At 34.0% G+C, this 18,916-nt stretch overlaps 1 protein-coding gene across 2 annotated transcripts in view; it reads right to left on the reverse strand.

Annotated features, from left to right (window-relative positions):
• Nucleotides 1-530: 530 nt before the first annotated feature.
• Ppm1b (protein phosphatase, Mg2+/Mn2+ dependent 1B) overlaps nt 531-18,916 on the reverse strand; it is a 75,151-nt gene continuing 56,765 nt past the window's right edge. Inside the window, exons 4-6 of one of the 2 annotated variants that reach the window (XM_047522323.1) lie at nt 14,540-14,651; nt 14,114-14,171; nt 531-2,303 (exon numbers count right to left, since the gene is read on the reverse strand). In XM_047522323.1, coding sequence (XP_047378279.1) covers nt 2,274-2,303; nt 14,114-14,171; nt 14,540-14,651 — 200 coding nt within the window. In that variant the 3' untranslated portion in view covers nt 531-2,273. Of the gene's footprint in view, nt 2,304-2,342; nt 4,154-14,113; nt 14,172-14,539; nt 14,652-18,916 lie in introns of those variants that run through there. The other variant, XM_047522322.1, reaches the window with a different exon arrangement.

The raw sequence follows: 18,916 nt of genomic DNA on the forward strand, positions 1-18,916 counted from the left end.
CCATCATAAAGGGTTTAAAAAATGAAAACTGGTGCCACATTTTACACTACATTTTTTAGATTTGGAAGAATATTTTTCATAAAACAATGTTATTTATGTTAATATGTAGTGTTATTATTATAGTATGTAAAATGTTTCAATTTCTAATGTAGTAAATATCAACAGATATAATCCCGAAAGCAAAATTTCTTGGGGATATCCAATTTTTATGAGTATAAATGGGTCCTGAGTCAAACGTTTGATAAGAGACAGACAAGGGGATTTAGTTTAGTGAATACTAGACAAGGATTTTTCTTTTGCTAAGTCACACATTACTTGTATGTAAAGGGCCATAGACCTCCCTGAAAAAGACAGCCTCCCCACCAAGTACTATAAAAATGTTTTTAGAGTGAAGGAAGAATGTTGTCCTATATGGTCTGATTAATTCCCTTTCAGAGTTAGAGTTCATCTACATGGTTTTGTTTGGAAATTTTCACAATATGCTAACTAAATAACATTAAAAACTGCCCTTTTATTTTTGAAAACCACACCAAATAGTAATATATCACACATTTTTTAAAATCAATTCTTTATTTAGGTAACAAGTTGGTTATGTTCACTGCATTGTATGAAACGTCACAATATCATACTGGAAAGGTACTATCAGTACAGGGTTGGATCAGAGTAGACAGTTTGAACAATAAACCATTTTGCATTCTTCATTCCCTATCTTTTAACAAACCCCAAACCCAGTAAAGGGACAAAGAGCTTTTAACACCATCATGTAAAGCACTTTAACTTACAAGGCTAAGATCTAAAGAATAAATAAAATATATTGTGGCAGTAATTCCTTTTAGACCAAAAATCAGGTGCACAATAAATCAAGTGATCAGGAAAGCTGTCTGTATTCAAATGCATGTGGCTCTCCAAAAACAGCTTCAGGAAAATGTTACAGAAAATACCATGAATTCCATTTCACACAGGACCAGATGATGACTCATTTTAACTACACACAAGGGCAATTACAACCTGCTGAAACACAATTTAAACATATAGAAAAATGTTTACAAAGCATCCACAACATGTAAATCATGTACAAATGGATACATTCATTACTTCTGCTACCCCAGTAACTTCTTTTAGATAAATACTTTTACTCTTCATGTTCAGCATTAATTGGATTTAATACATGCAAAACTCAAAAGAATTCAAAGTTATTGTAAAAATAGAATTAAACTAATCTTCAAGTACCTTGTGATAGCCACTCTGTACCGTGCCCAATGTTATAAAATGAAAGGTTACTGAACCCATGAAAATATCTCTGTAATATTTCCTTAGATCTAAAATAGATAATTTTAAATGTATTTATAGTAATTTCAATGTGATATTCTGAGCTTTTAAAATAACATATACAGTTAAAAATTATACCAAATTACACAAAACTTGTATCTTAAAAGCTGAAAAAATTAAAACTATAGAAACCCACATGTAAAACAAAAATCACAATTTACATTATAAAGGCAAATATCATCATTTAAAAGAATTTGCAGCAGTGAGATGTCAAAGCAAATTATAAATAGCCATAAATTAATCCATTTGGTTTCAAAAGATTTTCTAGTAAAGAGTTGAAGTATGTAGTAGATACATGCATAAAATTTGTAAGGGTTTTATAATATTATTGCCGAATATACTTTATCTTGAAGCAAGGCAACATTAGAATTTGGACATTATTGAAGAATCCAGTTTGGTAATACAGGTAAAATTGGAAAAAATTAAATAACAATTAATAATAAATACATATCCTATAGTAAATTGCTCAAATAAAATTCCAAGCCACAGAACTCCAAAGAGGCTTTCCAACTTGGTGAACTAAAAAAGGAACATCTCATACAATTCTTTACTCTTACATGCTTGTATGTTGTGTGTTTTGTTTAAAATAAAACATAATGTATCTTCAGAGTACAGCTAACTATATTCTCATGCACCCCAGGCACATTTGTTTGCTTGTAGTAAAATAATTCCACTGGTTTCTAGGGCCAAAAGTTCAATACAGATGTGACCAGTATGCATGAGGTTGGCAAAAAATACTGTAGTACAGGCAATGCTACGAGTGGCAAATATCAGAAAACACAAATAAGAACAAATGATGGGAAATGCTAATGATTTTCTGCTCATATCACAAAACGTTGGGAATCCACAAGAATATTTTTCCCTTGTATTGAAGAAAATTGTGATTAAAAGTTTTTTTTTCCCCCAATTTTCAGAATCAAAAGCATTTTAGAAGGTTTATAAGGCTACCATGAGTCTTCTAGATCTCCAGCACCCTACAGGAAGAGAAAAGGAAGAATATTATTATTTACCTATATCAACTTCCAGGTTGGGTTGAATTTCAAAAGAAAACAAAATTAGATGAACAAATTACCTTCCTTTCTTTGTCTGAAAACGTACTTATACAGAGAGATGTGTGTATTGTATAATGTGTACATACACATGTATCTATCTAGTATAGATAGACAACTGTTGGATTTTTTCCTCCCCTCTCCACCAAATGCTTTCCTCTTTCTCAAAACACTTAAAATATTCTGGTATTGGAAAAATAGATCAAAACATCAGCTACAACATCTGAAGATTCCAAAACTTCAAATTATAGTACCTTTAATTACTTTAAAGACATGATGATATAAAATATAAACAAGAAGAAAAGTTAATGTTATACAGACAAAAAGTAACTGTTTAAAAAATTTCCCCATGTGACTAAAAGCCATCTATAATTTAAAGCCTCTTTTAACAAAAACAAAACACATTTATTTTTAAAATAGCCTGCAATTCTTGCATTTATTAATACCTGATGCATACTTGTAACAAAACTGACAATGTTCCTAATGTGTTCTCACATGTCTACATGTGTCCATGTGGTTATAGTTGAATATTTTATGCCCCAAAAGGGAAAAAGAAATTGATTTATTTTGACTAAGACATATTTCATATTAAAAATGTTTCCTTTTTGATATGAAAAAACTAAGCCAAAAGTGTATTAAATTTAATATAAATACAAATGAATTTCTAATCAATAGTTTTCCAATATCCCAAACATGGTTATTGAAAAAATTTTAAAAAAATAAGTACAACATGCATAGATTATTCCACATCACATGCTTTATTTGGGCTTTAACACTTATAATTTTATTCTAAACACTTGGTTGACATACATTTTGATGTGTGTAGTTAGGCTATACAGAATATACAAACCAAAGCTGTTTGAATAATACATAGGTTTTTCAAAACTTATGTTTCATAAAGAATACAGAGAAAGAAAAAATAACCACACATCCAGTATCTCACAACTTCTAAAAATAAAACTACAGAGATGTTAAATATAAACAAATCAAACAACACACAAATCAACCTTGAAAGAAAAATTACAGGCCAGTATCAGCCATTCTTTGAAGAACTAAAATTATTAAAGAAAACACAAATTTATTACAAAGCTAACTGTGAGTGTACTAATATGTAAAATAAGCAGTATAATTCTACATTAACAAGTTTTTCTACAACATACAGTAATCTCTCTTATCAGTCATTTCTAATCCTTTCGAGTATGAATTTTACTACTGGCTTTAATAATCGGTAGCCTACATACAAGGTGAAATGACATATAATTTCATTAAATTCAAAATACTATAAAAGTCAATTTTAAACTATCTCATAAAGATGTATGCAAGGCCTTTTTAAAAAACAAGGCTATTTGAAGTATAATAAAACTAGTTTTCCAAGATTCAAATAACAAAATGGTTATATAAATGCACACATTATACTTCCTAAGAAAAAAATCACCAAATCAAAGATCACAAAAATATTACCAAAAAAGTCATATTTTTCCACCACTCATCTTTGCCCCTGCATCTTCATTACAGCTGTCTAATTCAGCAAGACCACTTTCTGATTCAGTATGGCTTTCCTGCATTGTCACTGGGTTTCCAGCATCACTGTTCGAAGAAGTAGCTGCAGCAGCTGGTTCAGCAGGGTTTTCTTCTCCCTCTACTTTAGCTAGCCTGTAACTAGTCAGCATCTCCTCCAGAAGTTGTCGGTAGTTTCCCCTATGATTAATTCTCATTTGCCTGAGAGCTTCCACCAATTTTCCCTGTGATCCACTTTCCTCTGCTTCATCGGAGGCCTTTTTTTAAGATTTAAGACCCCAGTGTCAGTAGACAAACTAGGATATCACATGTATTTCATAACATATTATACAAATACTAATTTTTCTACCATGAGCAATATATTCTAAGCATGAAAACAATTAAATACATATCAATTCTTACCTGGGAAAATTAGTAAAAACTTGAAATGCCTCAAGTTATTTTTAGCAAATGACCATTAACTACCTTGTCTTATTTCAACTACTGTTTGAAGTTTAATCTGAAATTTACTCAGCTTTTAGAATTCAACAGCAACAAACATTTCCTAAAAGTGACTTATTTGAAAAAAAAAATCATTGGCTATATGATTTCATACAAAAGTAAATTAGTCTATAAAGCGAGGAAAAGAAGAGGAAAGCAGGGTATGTTAGTTTCTTCATTTCTGCTAAATGACAGGTACGAGAGAAGATACAAACTGCAAAATCATAAATTTAAGCTGGAATTTTGGAGAATTTTAAAGCTTTCTTGGAGAAAATTTTTATTTTTCCTTTAAATGCAGTATTTGAATAAAAACATCTCTAGATAAAAGCACATAGATTATTTTAAATATTATAAGATATGGCTATAAATTACTCAGTCCTTTTATATTCTATTAAAATTTGGAAAGTCTACAGATTTCTACGATAGCAGCTGTTTAATTTTATTAGCAGAACAAACTATTCATTCAAGCTGATCATAATTAAGTTGATAAACCAAAATCAAGACAACTTTACAATTATATGCTTCCTGATGTAAGGCATTATGAAATACAGAATCATATCCCACATTCTTGCCCAAAATGTTTAATATGGATCTAATAAAGAAATTCTTCCTTTACAAGAAATCAGGAAACAGAAGATCAGGTTAAAGGACACCATCAGAAAACAATCATAACAATCCAAAAAGTAGGCCATTCTATACAAAACTGGCTCACATTCTTTAAAGTCAGTGTAAGGACAAAAAGAGCAGGTGGGAGAGAAGGGAGTTGGATCAAAATCTTGTTTAATGTGCTTTTCTGATGACCTAACCTGCCGAGACCATGTTTCAAAGTAGTCATTCTAGGGCCAATTGGGGAAAAAGTGGGACTCACTATTACCTGTCTCGTACAATTTATTAACTTTCCTGGGTGTGATTATGGCTATGTAGAAAAAATGCCCTTATTCTTAAAAGTTGCATTCTGAAATGTTTACAGGTATATATTATGCTGTCTAGAATATGCCTTCAGAGGGTTCAGCTGAAAAAAGATTAAAAAAAAAAATCTACATACCTGTACCATATGAAAAGAGATAAAGCAACTATGGCAAAATATGAGCAACTGTTGAATTTTGGTAGAAGACCAGATAGGTGTTCACTATCATTTCCATTTTTTAATATATTTAGAAGTTTTCATCATAAAATGTTGAGAAAAAAAAATTAACATCTAACACAAACCCTTAACCATTATTATTCTATGATTTTGCAAAAAGAGTAGTAATAGAAACATAATAAATTATAGCTTATTAGAAAGATGAGAGCATTTAATTTTTTTTAAGTGCCTTATGGCAAAAAGCAAAAGATGATTCTGTTTATAGCCTGTGTGTTTTAAGTGTGTAGATGTATTTGTTCATTTTAGGATATGTAAAATGCCTGGAAAGAAAGAAAATATACCAATATAATGATAATGACTATGGCTAGTGGAGTTAAAAATGCTTTATTTTCTTTGAATTTTCCAATTTTCTATGAGTATATTACCTGTCAAATTAACTTACTTTTGCAAAATTTATTATGTGCAGTGAACACAATAAAATGTGTTTATTGATTGAAGCTTTTCTTCTTATTTTTCTTTTCCTTACCTTTCCCCCATAGTAAAACAATATGTTTCACTAAATAAAGTTTCTTATTTGAATGTATTCAGGAAGGGTTAAGATAAAACAATGAAAAAAGTGCACTCTAAACTGGGCATAGTGGTGCATGCCTATAATCCCAGCGACTCATGAAGCTGAGGTAGGAGGATCTTAAGTTCAAGGCCATTCTCAACAACTTTGGGAGACCCTGTCTCAAAACAAAAAATAAAATGGACTGGGATATAGCTCACTGTAAAGTGTCCCTGGATTCAATCCCTGGTTAAAACAAACGAAAAAAAGGTACATTCTAACCAGAAACCAAGTTAGTCTTAATCAGGTCTTCCAAAAAGAAAAGTTCTACTTCATAGTATATCACAAAGACTAAAATAGAGGGCCCAAGTCACCCTCCACTTGGCAAACAATAACAAAAAAACAAAAAGAAGAAAATCACCAACCAAAGCAAACAAATAAAGAGCTCCTTTTAGCTTTTTGAAAAACTGTTGAACTTCAAAACAAAATGTGCTTCAAATGAGCAGTTAATTTACATGTAGAAATGAGTGTCAAGTTGGTTTCACATTAGAATCAAAGTGTGAGTTTTTAAAAAACAATATAGATTTTCTATATAGGTTCAGCAGACATGGGTTGTTTTTAAAGCCTGATAAGAGTAATAATGATATACAGTCATGGTTGAGAATCAGATATGGACTAAATCTACTTGGAGTTGTAATTATTGATAAGGCCGGATCAAAGGTTGTTATATTTGAGACCATTTTGGAGGGCACCTGTCTCATTCTCCAAGTGACACCTTTATGATGAAACAATCATCTCTGATCCTGTGAATTGCTATATTAGTGGTAGTTAGGGAAGAAGAAAAGAAGTTGCTTTTTTAAAACTTGGACTGGAAATGTAGCTCTTGCCTAACATGTGAGGCCCTGGGTTCAATCCCCAGTACTGCCAAAACCACCCCACCAAACTAGTCAAGCAATCATAGAAGAAAATTCACAGAGTTGGTATTGTCACTGAATTAAAAAGAACTTTAGTAATGACCATATTTAAAGGTCATTTTACCTTATGACAAGTTACATAAGAGATGATGGGTAGCAGAAACATCTTTCCCAGTCATTACATTTGATTTTTCAAAATGCTATTACATACCAGGCATGGTAGTACATGCCTATAATCCCACCTACTCATAAGGCCGAGGTAGGAGGATTCCAAGTATAAGGTCAACCTTGAAACTTACAGAGACCCTTTGTTATGGTTTGGTTGTGAGGTGTGCCCCAGAAGCTCATGTGTGGGCCAATGAAAGACAGTCCAGAGGAGGAATGATTGGGTTATAAGAGCCTTAACCCAATTAGTAAATTAATTCCCCGATGGGATTAACAGAGTCATAACTGAAGGCGAGTAGGGTGCGGCTGGAGGAGGTGGGGGCACAGGGGGGCATGCCTTTGGGGTACATAGTTTGTATCTGCTGAGTGGAGTCTTTCTCTCTCCTTTCTCTCTGCCCTCTGATCATCATGTGAGCCCTTTCCTTGTGCCACACTCTTTAACCATGATGATCTCTCTCACCTCCAACCCAAGGAATGGAACCAACTGTCCATGGACTGAGACCTCTGAAACTGTGAGATCCCAAATAAACTTTTAGACCAATTTTAGTCTAATTTTAGATCAATTTTGGTTGGTCTTTTAGTCACAGCAGTTAAAAAGCTGACTAAAACACCCTCACTCAAAATTTAAAAATACAAAGGATTGGGGATATAGCTCAGTGGTAGAGTGCCACCGAGTTCAATCTCCAGTAATGCCAGGAAAAAAAAAAAAAGTAAAAAACTATTACATAATACTCTCATGGGTTTTCACTAATATCAGAAGAGGAAGTTATTACCTAGGTTCCTGCACTTTTCTTTACCTTAACTTATAAAGCTATATTTTATACATTATAGCAATGAACTCTACCTTACAACTAACTATTCACAAGTCTCCCTAACTAGATTGTAAATTCTTTGGGACTAAAGATAATTTCTTATTTCTTTCTATATCCTCCTATTACCTATGGAAGGAAAGTTAATGTTTGTGCTATAAACTTTATATTAATCCTCACAGTTATCTATAAATTAAGCACTGCAACTGTCATTTTTTAAGTGAGGAAAAGGTTCAAAGAGATTCAATAGTTAATGTTACTAAGTGGCAGAGCTCAGATTTGTGTGCCAGTTTAATTAAATCAATATCCACCTGAATGTTCCATTGCAGACAAAATGGTGGGTATATTCTTACATAGAAGAACCCCATATAACTAGATACTTATTAAAGAAATACTCATAAAAATTATTATAGAACTATACTGGTTTATTTCATATTGAAATCTATCCTGCAGCTTCTTTATTTTGTGTGTGATATTGAAAAATTTATTCATTATCTTTTTTTGACAGTGATAAATATTGTTTTCTAAAATTTTTTTCATACAGGTATATAGGGTAATAATGCCTGTCTCATTCTACTGTCCTTCCCATTCCAACCACCCAACGCCTCCCTTCACTCTCCTCTGCACAAAGTTCCTTCGTTCTTCCTTACCCACCCCCTAGTATGGATCATATGCTGTAGTTTCTTGATACAGTAAAGATTAATAAAATAATAGGAAATTATGGTATTTTTTGAAAATATGTATTAGATGGGATGTTTCAAATTGTTGTTTGTTAAACAAGTTAGATGAAAATTTAGTCCTTTTCCTCTAGCTTTTAAGAGTCTAGTATCAGCTGGGCTAACACAGTTTAAGAACCAATCTAATTATCAAAATATGGCCTTATCAAATAAAGCATAACAATATGGATAAATCAAGCAGAAAGGAAATGGGAAAAGGGAGATCTGAACCCAAGTAAAAATTAAAATTTAGCTAATATTTATTTGCAGCAATGCATATTTTTTTAAAGTTGCCATAGTAAAATTCTTCTAATGATCAATTAAAAGAATAAGAGCTCTAGTAAAAATATGTTTTTGTAAAGTCCAATGCCCTGCTTATAAGCCAAAAAACTTTTTATAAGTAAAAATTCTTAACTATGTAAAAGTAGCTATGTCTCTTTCATAACTCATTTGGAGAAAAACAGAAAAGATTCCATATAAAATTTAATTATGTGAGAACAGAATATGGAGATCCTTTGGGATTAAAGAAAGTTCAATCTGTTCTGTTTATCCTCCCTTTCTGAAAAATCTAAATGCCTTAAAAAAGTTTTTGGATTAGCATAAATAAAAATGTGTACTTGAATAAATAACTGATAAGGAACTGGCTTAAATGCTTAAGTTTCAACAACATATAAAATATTCTCATTAAAAAGAAGTGTCTTAAAACAATGGAACACAAGAGCTACATAAGAATAGAAAATTATTTTTCTTGGATGGAAGAGAAGTGGGGTACAGTAATGTCAGGAGGCAGTATAGAGGGCTGGGGTTGTAACTCAGTAGTTGGGCGCTTCCCTGGCATGTTTAAGGCACTGGGTTCGATCCTCAGCACCACATAACAGTAAATAAACAAAATAAAGGTATTGTGTTCCTCTGCACCTAAAAAAGAGGCAGTGTGGAATATGTTAAGAATAGGTTTTAGAGTCAGCTTCACTTGTCTCTAAATCTCAGTCTCATGTAAAAGGGTGCCAAGGAGATTACATACAATACATACACCCTGGCATAAATAAGAGTTGGGTAAATACAAGTTTACTACCCTTTACTCTTGGAAAATCATCAACTTACACAGCTACTCTGTCAATAGTATAACAGTGAGCCTTCTTTGAGGAAACATTTTTGCATGGAAAATATAAAGCTCTAAAAAAATACAGACTTCTATACGAATTAGCAACTTTGAATTATTATTTTTTTTAATATTAAGCCAACTACCAGAAATGAAGTATTTATTGATCTCTCATCATATGCCAGAATTGTTGTAGGTGCTGGTATTATAAGTATAAATAATTGAGACAAAGTGCCAGATATCACAAAATTTATATTCTAGTTAAAAAAACAACCAGCATTTTGGAAAAAGGAAAGGGTAGTCTTCTCAGAGTCCTGTCTAATACAAGAACAGTTTTTTTCACAAATTTTATGGTGGATGGAGGGGTCACATTCTGGCAATTTGGGGGCAGGGGGTAGAGTGGGGGAGTCACAGACTCCTTTGAGAAACTGATGAAAACCACAGATGAATTCATCAATAAGGAATGTGTATGCACATACACATTTTCTTTTTTCTCTTCTTTCACATTTTCAATTGTTGCACTGAAGCTGTATATAATGAAGGGATGTTGTTGTTACATGCTCAAGCATGCATACAATATTACAATATAATTTGGTCAGTACTGCTAACCATAAACATATTTTCAAAAATTGGTGTTGGTGGGTAATGAACTCGTGGGTTAAGAATTTCTACTAGACTTTCCCACAGAGTTTTATTTTAAAAGTCAGGAGCGTATCAATATTGCTTGTGTTAACAAGACAACATATTCTAAAGAGTTGAACTAAAAAACAAGGCTAGTAAATAAAAAATTCCCCTAAATCTTCCCTAACTTTCTGAACATATTTAAAATTATTTGATTTCTGGCTTACACTAAACCCAGCTTTTTTTTTTTTTTTTTGCAGTGCTGGGGATCGAACGCAGGGCAATGTGCTTGCAAGGCATTGCAAGGCAAGCACTCTACCAACTGAGCTATCTCCCCAGCCCTGAACCCAGCTTTTTTGAAATACATTTATTATCTAAGACATTTTGTTTTTAACATAAGAAAAATGAATGAACCCTTATTTCTAATGGTACTACTTATAAACACAGCGAGAACAATTCTGACATAAAGCAGATGTTTTAAGAATCTAAAACAATCTGATTTAGGTGACTAGCATTTTTAAATACCTAAACAAAAATTTTTCTTATTTTATAAAAGTTTAATTTTTATAACACCTTCCAACTTTCTCCTCTTCAGTATTTCTACCTCACATTTGCAGGTTAAACACAAGCTCCTGCCACTGTGCCTCCTGGCAAAATTTTCCACACCCAGGGAGACAGAAGTCAAGAAGCATTTATGGAGAACAATGGGGCCTAACTGGTTACTAAAAAGGATCAAGTTAAGAGTTGGGATTTAATTAAATGTCTGTATTTTCTTCATTCTTTCTACTTCTTTAATATTTTTAGTAAATTTTTGCTACTCGTTCAATATTTTTCTAAGGTAGTGATTATTCTCAAAGGGTAGTGATTATTCTGGAAATGTTTTCCGAATAGGATTCTGGGCTCCAAGTCAGTTTTTACAGTAAGTGGGAAAGTTTCTATTATCCATATCTATATAGCAATAATGGACTTATACTAATTATTTGATCTCTGCAATTACTTCAAAACTACATGACCTCCAACATCTCTAAACTAATACTGCAAATGTTTCCAACACATAAATATGTCATGGATATTCCTTTGAGTCTTTCATTTCTAAGCTCCAAACATATGGTGTGATTCTTTACTCTAACATAAATTTCAAAAAGCCAGTTTCTCTGTCAATCGCTATACAACCTAAAATTCTTTTATTTTTTTCACCAGAGCAATTCTTTACTCTAGCCAAAAAGGTGACCTTTATTTTAAAGATACACTTTGTTCTTGCCTTTCTCCCTCACTTGAAATACCATCTTCATCTCATTTCTACCACTCAAATCGCTCTTCAAATCTCATCTTTGCTCTAAGAATCTGACTTTCTCACCTTAGGTGAACTTTCATAGCAGTCCCTGTACAATTCACACACAAACACACAAACACACACACACACATACACACACACAAACACACACACACTTTCCCCCTCTTTAGTACTGGGGATTGAACCCAGGGCTTCACACATGCTGGACAAGTACACTACTACCACTGAGTGACAGCTAGAGCCAGTCACGTTCTTTGTCATTCTTTCATTCTTTACTAAACTACATGAAATATTTATGAAACTTGTGTTTCTAAATACACTGTAAACATCATGAACATATGGATGGAACAATCAATGTCTTATGTTTCACAGTCTCCTCCGTCAATTCACTACAATGTAGACTGCCAATGGTTAATCTGTGATATTAATGGGAAGCTTATATATAAAGGTAATTAAGTATGTAATCCTAAATGTATATAGCCATATAATAATCTTATTTAAGTCAAGTTTTTATTTTCTTATTTTATTTTTTTTTGCAAGTTTTATATCTTAGGCATAGACCTGTTTCATGGTTTTGGTGCATAATGTTCACCATTAGGGAGCTACCATATATAGTTATTTTCTTTTTAAAAAATTTTGAAGTCAGTCAGGTATGATGACACGTCTATAATCCCAGCTACTCGGGAGGCTGCGAAAGGAGGATCACTATTTTAAGGCCATTCTGGGCGATTAAGTGAAACCCTATCTCAATATAAAAAGCGTTAAGAATGTAGCTTTGTGGTACAATCTTCTGGACCTTAAAAACATTCCTAGGTACAATCTCCAGGACCTTAAAAAAGGGGGAAGGGGGTGGTGAGGGAGAAAAGAAAAAAATCATCCTTGGTATATGTTAAGAAGAAATGTAGTTATTTAAAAAAATGATGCTGAGGATGGTACCCAGCAGCACTTTACCACTGAGCTACATCCCCAGCCCTTTTCATTTTGAGATAGGGTCTTGCTAAGTTGCTACTGGTCTTGCTAAATTGCCAAGGCTGGCTTCAAAGTTTCAATCCCGCTGCCTCAACCTACCAAGTCCCTGGGATTACAAGTGTGCAACAATGAACCTTGTCTTAAACATTCTGAGGGACCAAGAAATTCAGCAAGGTATAATAATATATTTTTTTAAGGTTACATACAAGGGTCACATTCTGAAACTCTGAGGAAATGGGAGTATAGCTATGGCTAACAGGTGAATCCAACAGCTACCTTCTTAAGGTTTACTTCCACTAACAAAGGTGGTGGGTGCCACAAGGAATCTATAATCTAGCCCAAGAATTAAGATTCTCTTCTCCTCACCTCTCAAGAGTACCACCACCTTTTTAATTGTGTCAAGATCCTATATTCATTTGTTTGAGGTTCCTCTGAATATATCACATGACATATCTTTATTTTTAAATTAATGTTCATAGCTTTGGACACAATTTATAGTACCAGTCACAAAAGAATCAGAATCACTGCTCTAGAACTAAGATGTAAGTAAATTTTGTCATTAATTGTACTAACTGTAAAATTTTCCTTTTACCAGGATACTTTTATTGTTTAGAAAAAGAAATTATATTTATTGCTATACAATAAAAAATCCTGGAAAACAATGCAACTGAGGTGAATAATGTCTTTCTAATAGCAACTCTCTCTCTTAAGACCTGCCAAGAGGTGCTGGAGGGAGATCTGGAGGGTTACTCTATTTTTCTCAAGGAGTTTCATTTACTAAAAGTTTGGCTCCCTTAAAATTTTGCAGCATATATATTAAAAATTAAGTCATATATTGTTAGATGTCCCCAAACTAGAAAAAAAGAGTAGAAAATATGCTCATATTTGAATTACTAACTCTGAAATTGAGTGTGACTAAAAAAAGGACACTGTTTGGTCTTCTGGCACGAGCACTAAAACAAGACAAACTATGTAGAGGAGCAGCTGATAGCTCATCAGTGCCTCTAGTTTTGGCATCAAAAGGTAAAGGGACAAAGAATTCTGCTCTGACGACACACAGCAGAATACAACAGAGACAGTCGTCTTAGTTCAATGTTCACATAGCCATAATATGTCAGTATTAGAAAGAAATTATCTTCAGGTTGGAACAACTGGTACACAGGGCACTGAAAGAACTGGTTGTTAAAATAATAACTCTTAATTTCTTGTGCTGGTAGCAGCCTGCAGGAGAAATTGAGATACTGAAAAGCACATTCTTGCCTCAAAATTAAGGTATAGGGGAGAAGAAAATGCAGACATACAGGGAGGAAATAGGGATAGCTCAAACAAAAAGACCATCTGACGCCCAGAAAATGACAAAGCTATCTTCGAAAAATAATTTTATCTTTTTCCATTTTAATACATTTTCTAAACCTTTAATTGTTCCTTAAAATGAAAAAATAATAATCTATTATAGAATTCATTATATGAATATATTGTGATACTATTTCAAATTCTTAGGAAATAAAATAAAACTTACCCCATCACTTTCTCTATGTGGATTCAGTCTACTATAAACAGCTTCAATAATATTGCGCCTTAAAAAAAAAAAAAAGCTTTAGTTTTATTAAATTACACATAATTTAAGGTTGTATTTCAAATACTTCATTTTGACCACACTAAAAAACTATCACTAGACACTTGCCAAGAACACAGTTTCTACATTTCACTGAGAACTTGATCTTGCACAATCCATTTGTTCCCGTTTAATAAGAAAGATCTTCATCCTCAGAGTATGACAATTTATTTTTAAAAATCTTTTTTAGATGAAGTTTTAAAGTTCTCTAATTTAAGAAACATCAACTCATTTCCTTAGATAACTGATGTGCTTCTGATTTGTTTTTCTTATCTAAAATTATATAATTACTAAATGAAATTACTAAAATTAACTTTTCGTTGTACTTACTTGCCAGCAAGACCTCCTCCAGGAGGTAAATTTGGGATATTTTCTGCAGACAAAATGCGCATGACATGGGCAAGATCAGGCATTCCTTCCTCACCAGACTTTTCCATAATTTCTGTAGGTTTACAAAAAAAAAAAAAAAAATTCCTAAATGTTGCTAGATAATCCAGTATTCACAAAGAAGTGAAACAAGAGGTACTTTTATAAAATAAAAAAAAAAAAACAAGTACTACAACTAAGAAGGAAAAGTAGTATGGTTATTTGCATACTCAGGTCCATTCCAGTATTATTCATAAAAGCAAAGAGCACTGAAGTTCCAGTAATAAGAGGCACTTAAGAAAACTTATTAAAAAAAAAAAAAGAAAGAAAGAAAGAAAGAAAACAAAACTTTGGTACAACCACCAAGTGAAATGGTTTACAATTACTAAAAATGAACAAAGTGACAGCTGAATGGAATAAACACTTATGACCTAATTTTAAGTAAAAATATGTTATTAATGCCATAATTACAGGAAAATGAAAGTAACATCTGGAGGAGGAGGATCATAAGGAAAATTAAAAATAATTTTTGTGGCTTTTTGTTACCTAAATAGGTAATGTTCTACAATTTATTTAAAATAAAGAAGGAAGGCAGATACAGTTGCACATGCCTTTAATCCCAGCACCTTAGTGAGACCCTGCCTCAAAATTAGAAATAAAAAGGGTTGGGGATGTAGCTTAGAGGTAGAATGTCACCGGGTTCAAGCCCAGTACACACATACAAAGATACATAAAGTAAATAAACAGAAGGAAAATAAATCATGCTAATGCTTAAAACAAAAATTTACATTTTCAATTTCTATTACAATTTATGGAAAAAAATTTTTTAAATGATGATTATCTGGACAGTGGAAAGACATAAACTTCTCAAAAATCAAACAATGGCAATTTATTTTTAAGAGAGAGGGAAAAAAGCAGTGTCTTAAACAGCCCTCAGAGGCAAAATCCAAACCTTTTACCAATCCTCACAAAGATCCTGGGCTTTGAGTTTAGTGTTCACCATTTCCTCCCTCTCAACTCTGTCCAACTTTCTCTGCTTCTAGATCTTCATGTGTACATACTCTTGGAACATTTTTTTATGCCAATCCAGTCAATCCCTTTGTATGGTTAAATCCTAGTCATTCTTCAGCTTCAACTTCATACATGACTGTGTCCAATCCTCCTCTGACGGATACCGAAAGTAGGTATACTGCTCTAAACATCCATATATACTGATGTTCTGTGTACCTTAAGCTGTTAGCTTCATGAAAAGACTATATAATATTTCTACCTGAGACTTGTACTGCTATAGCACAGGATGTCTCATCCTTGCACTACTGACATTTAGGACCAATTTTTTTGTTGTGGGGACTGGCCTATGCACAACAGCATCTCTGGTCTCTATTTACTAGATGCCAATGGCATTCCTTCAATTGTGACACTAAAAACACCTACAGGCATTGTCATATGTCAACTGGAGACAGTATTTCCCAATTAAAAATACTACAGTCTAGCACATTACCAACCAATGTACCTTCCACGAGTGCCATTCCAGTCCAACTCACCACCATCAGCCACCTGCATAAGTGCACAGTTTCTAATTGGTATCCTGGCTTTCTCTACTGTACCCTCTCCACACAGCTAGTAAGAAAGATTCTTTGAAAACCAGTCAGCCCAAGTCATTTCTTAAAATTTTTTAATACCTTTATATTATTTATTTATTTATTTTTTACACAGTCTGAGGAGTGAACCCAGGGCCTCACATGGGCTAGGCAAGTGCTCTACCCCAACCCTCGAGTCAATCTTATGCTCAAAAATTTCCAATAAATTTCTGATACAAGTCCCACTCCCCCCTTTTTGACACTGGGGATTGAATACCCAGGGGTGCTTTACCATTGAGCTACATTGCCATCCTTTTTACTTTTTGAGACAGGTCTTGCTAAATTGCTGAGGCTGGCCCAAAATCACAATCCTCCTGAGATTACAGGTATTTGTCACCTTTCCTGGCTTTCCATCACAATCTGGATAAAGTCCAAAGTCCTCATTTTGGTTTTCAGAACCCTATACGATGTGCTTCCTAACCACTGTCTTAATCTCCCATGTTCCCACTGGCACAGCACATTCCTTCCTCAGTCTTTGCTGCTCTCTTTGCTGGGAGTGCTATTCAGATATCTGCTCTCTCCACATCCTGGTCTTTGCTAAAAGTTAATCTTCACACAGTTTCCTAGCCAACATTTCTTGTTACTCTCTGCTTATTCAGTTTTTCCTTTTTGGTTGCTAAAATATTGATCTGTGGGGCTTGGGTTGTAGCTCAGTGATAGAGCATTTGCCTAGCATGTGTGAGGCATTGGGTTCAATCCTCAGCGCCATATAAAATAAATTAAACTAAGGTATTGTGTCCATCTACAACTGAAAAAAATTTTTAAATTGGTCTGTACTATAATAAAAATTCCACAATACCTGTTTTATTTTTCACTATAGCCTTGGTGATTCATGTACTCAACATTGAATGAGTAAGTATATGTAGAAAGCAGTCAATAATACCTAAAGTTATCAACTGATATTAAATACTATTATTCCTCATTTATTTTAACTCTACAATTCTCCCGCAACCCACCCCCACTAAAACATAAACATAGGGTTGGGGATAGAACTCAGGGGTAAAGCACCTAGGATGTGCAAGGTCCTGGGTTCTATCTAGAGCGCCACAAAAACAAAAACAAGTATATAGCCCTACCCAATGTATCAATGCTTTTAGCTCCAAAATTTAATGTCAGATTACATGGTTTAAAATTCCAATAGAAACACAATGCTCTTAAAGAATGATGCCTTATAAAAATTAAGTTACTCTTAAACACCAACTTGAACTGATTTGTAGCAGCTGCCTTGTCAAGGATTTTAAAAGTTTTTTTCTCAACTGATGTCTTTATCTTTTTATATCCATCACAATTATAATCATACTTGATATGAACCCAGGGATTATGGTACTATGTATTTTCCATTTCTGCCATGTAAGACACAGTTTGAAAAGTTACAAAGCACACAATAAATAAATAATATTAAAAGTTAACAATCCATGTTGAACAGAACTGATCATAGCTTTGAAAAATTATAGTTTGCTGAGGACTTATGTTAGGTATTATTCTGGGTGCCTAGATAGCTCATTTATTTTAACAAAGGTCTCTTCTTTGACCAGGTTCTTGAGTTCTGACTAGAACAACCTTTGTGAAATTTGTCTTTGTACTTAAGGAATACAGTGTGAGCAAGAATGATACTAAGAAGAGTTTAGGGAAATTCCCCCACACTCCCTACCCTACCTCCCACCTTACCTTATCACTATTATTACAGCTTGTTTGGCTCACTTTCAGCAATAATCCTATCAAGTCAGTTTAGCCACAAACCCTTGACCTTGATGTTTCTTCCTAGTAATTTTCCACCCACCAGCCACCACCTTGCTCCTTGGTTATAAATTTCCACTTGCCCTAGATGGAGTCTAAGTTGAGTTCAATCTATCTACCAGTGCAGTGGTCCCTGAATCTATCACTATGGACCCACTGAATAAAGTCTGTCTTGCTATCTTTAACGATTGTCATGAATAAACTCGTTTCTTAAACAGTTTATTAAAATGAACTCTGAAGTTGGTGTTTCTTTTCTGGTGGTTTACAATAAACAAGAATTCTGTCCTTTCTGCACTTGCGCAGTGGGCCACAGCACGGCCAGCCATCCCAGACTTGGTGGCCCCGCTGTGCGCTATGTTCTCTGGAAAGCCACCAAAGTCCCTGCCACCCCCACCAGACTCCCTGGCCGGGCCTTGCTTCTTCAGACAGTGCCTGGCGTGCAGAGATCTTCTAGCAAGCACCTTGGTGGACCAGTTGGAGTCATCATTCGAGCCTTGCTTTGCTTCTCTTGTGAGTCAGGATCATGTCAATGGCACCAATCAGGAAGAAATTGGAACTGGTGTTGATCAGTGTATCAGAAGTTTCTGGATATTTCAAGACAGAATTTTTTTTTTCTACAAAAAAGATTGCAGTTGTCTGTCCAGAAACCAGAGCAAGTTATCAAAGAGGACGTCTTAGAACTAAGGAATGAACTGCAGCCATAAGATGCTATGGTGCAGAAGTACTTGACCAAAGCTGAGGCATTGGCAGCAGCTGCTGGAGGAGATCAATGTGCAGCACAAAGTCAGCAGAGGTCCCTCAGGACTCCTTGGCCTACCTGGAGCAGGCGTCTGCCAATATCCCTGCACCTCTGAAGCAGACCTGAGAGGGGACTGACCTACAAGACAGTCTCCTACAGACAGTTGTGCCAAACCTCTCTCTGTGTGGGCATGGTGTTGTAGAAGAACTATTTGCCAGAGAATGA

This window comes from Sciurus carolinensis, chromosome 13, assembly GCF_902686445.1.
Source record: "Sciurus carolinensis chromosome 13, mSciCar1.2, whole genome shotgun sequence".
Classification (NCBI taxonomy): Eukaryota; Metazoa; Chordata; class Mammalia; order Rodentia; family Sciuridae; genus Sciurus; species Sciurus carolinensis.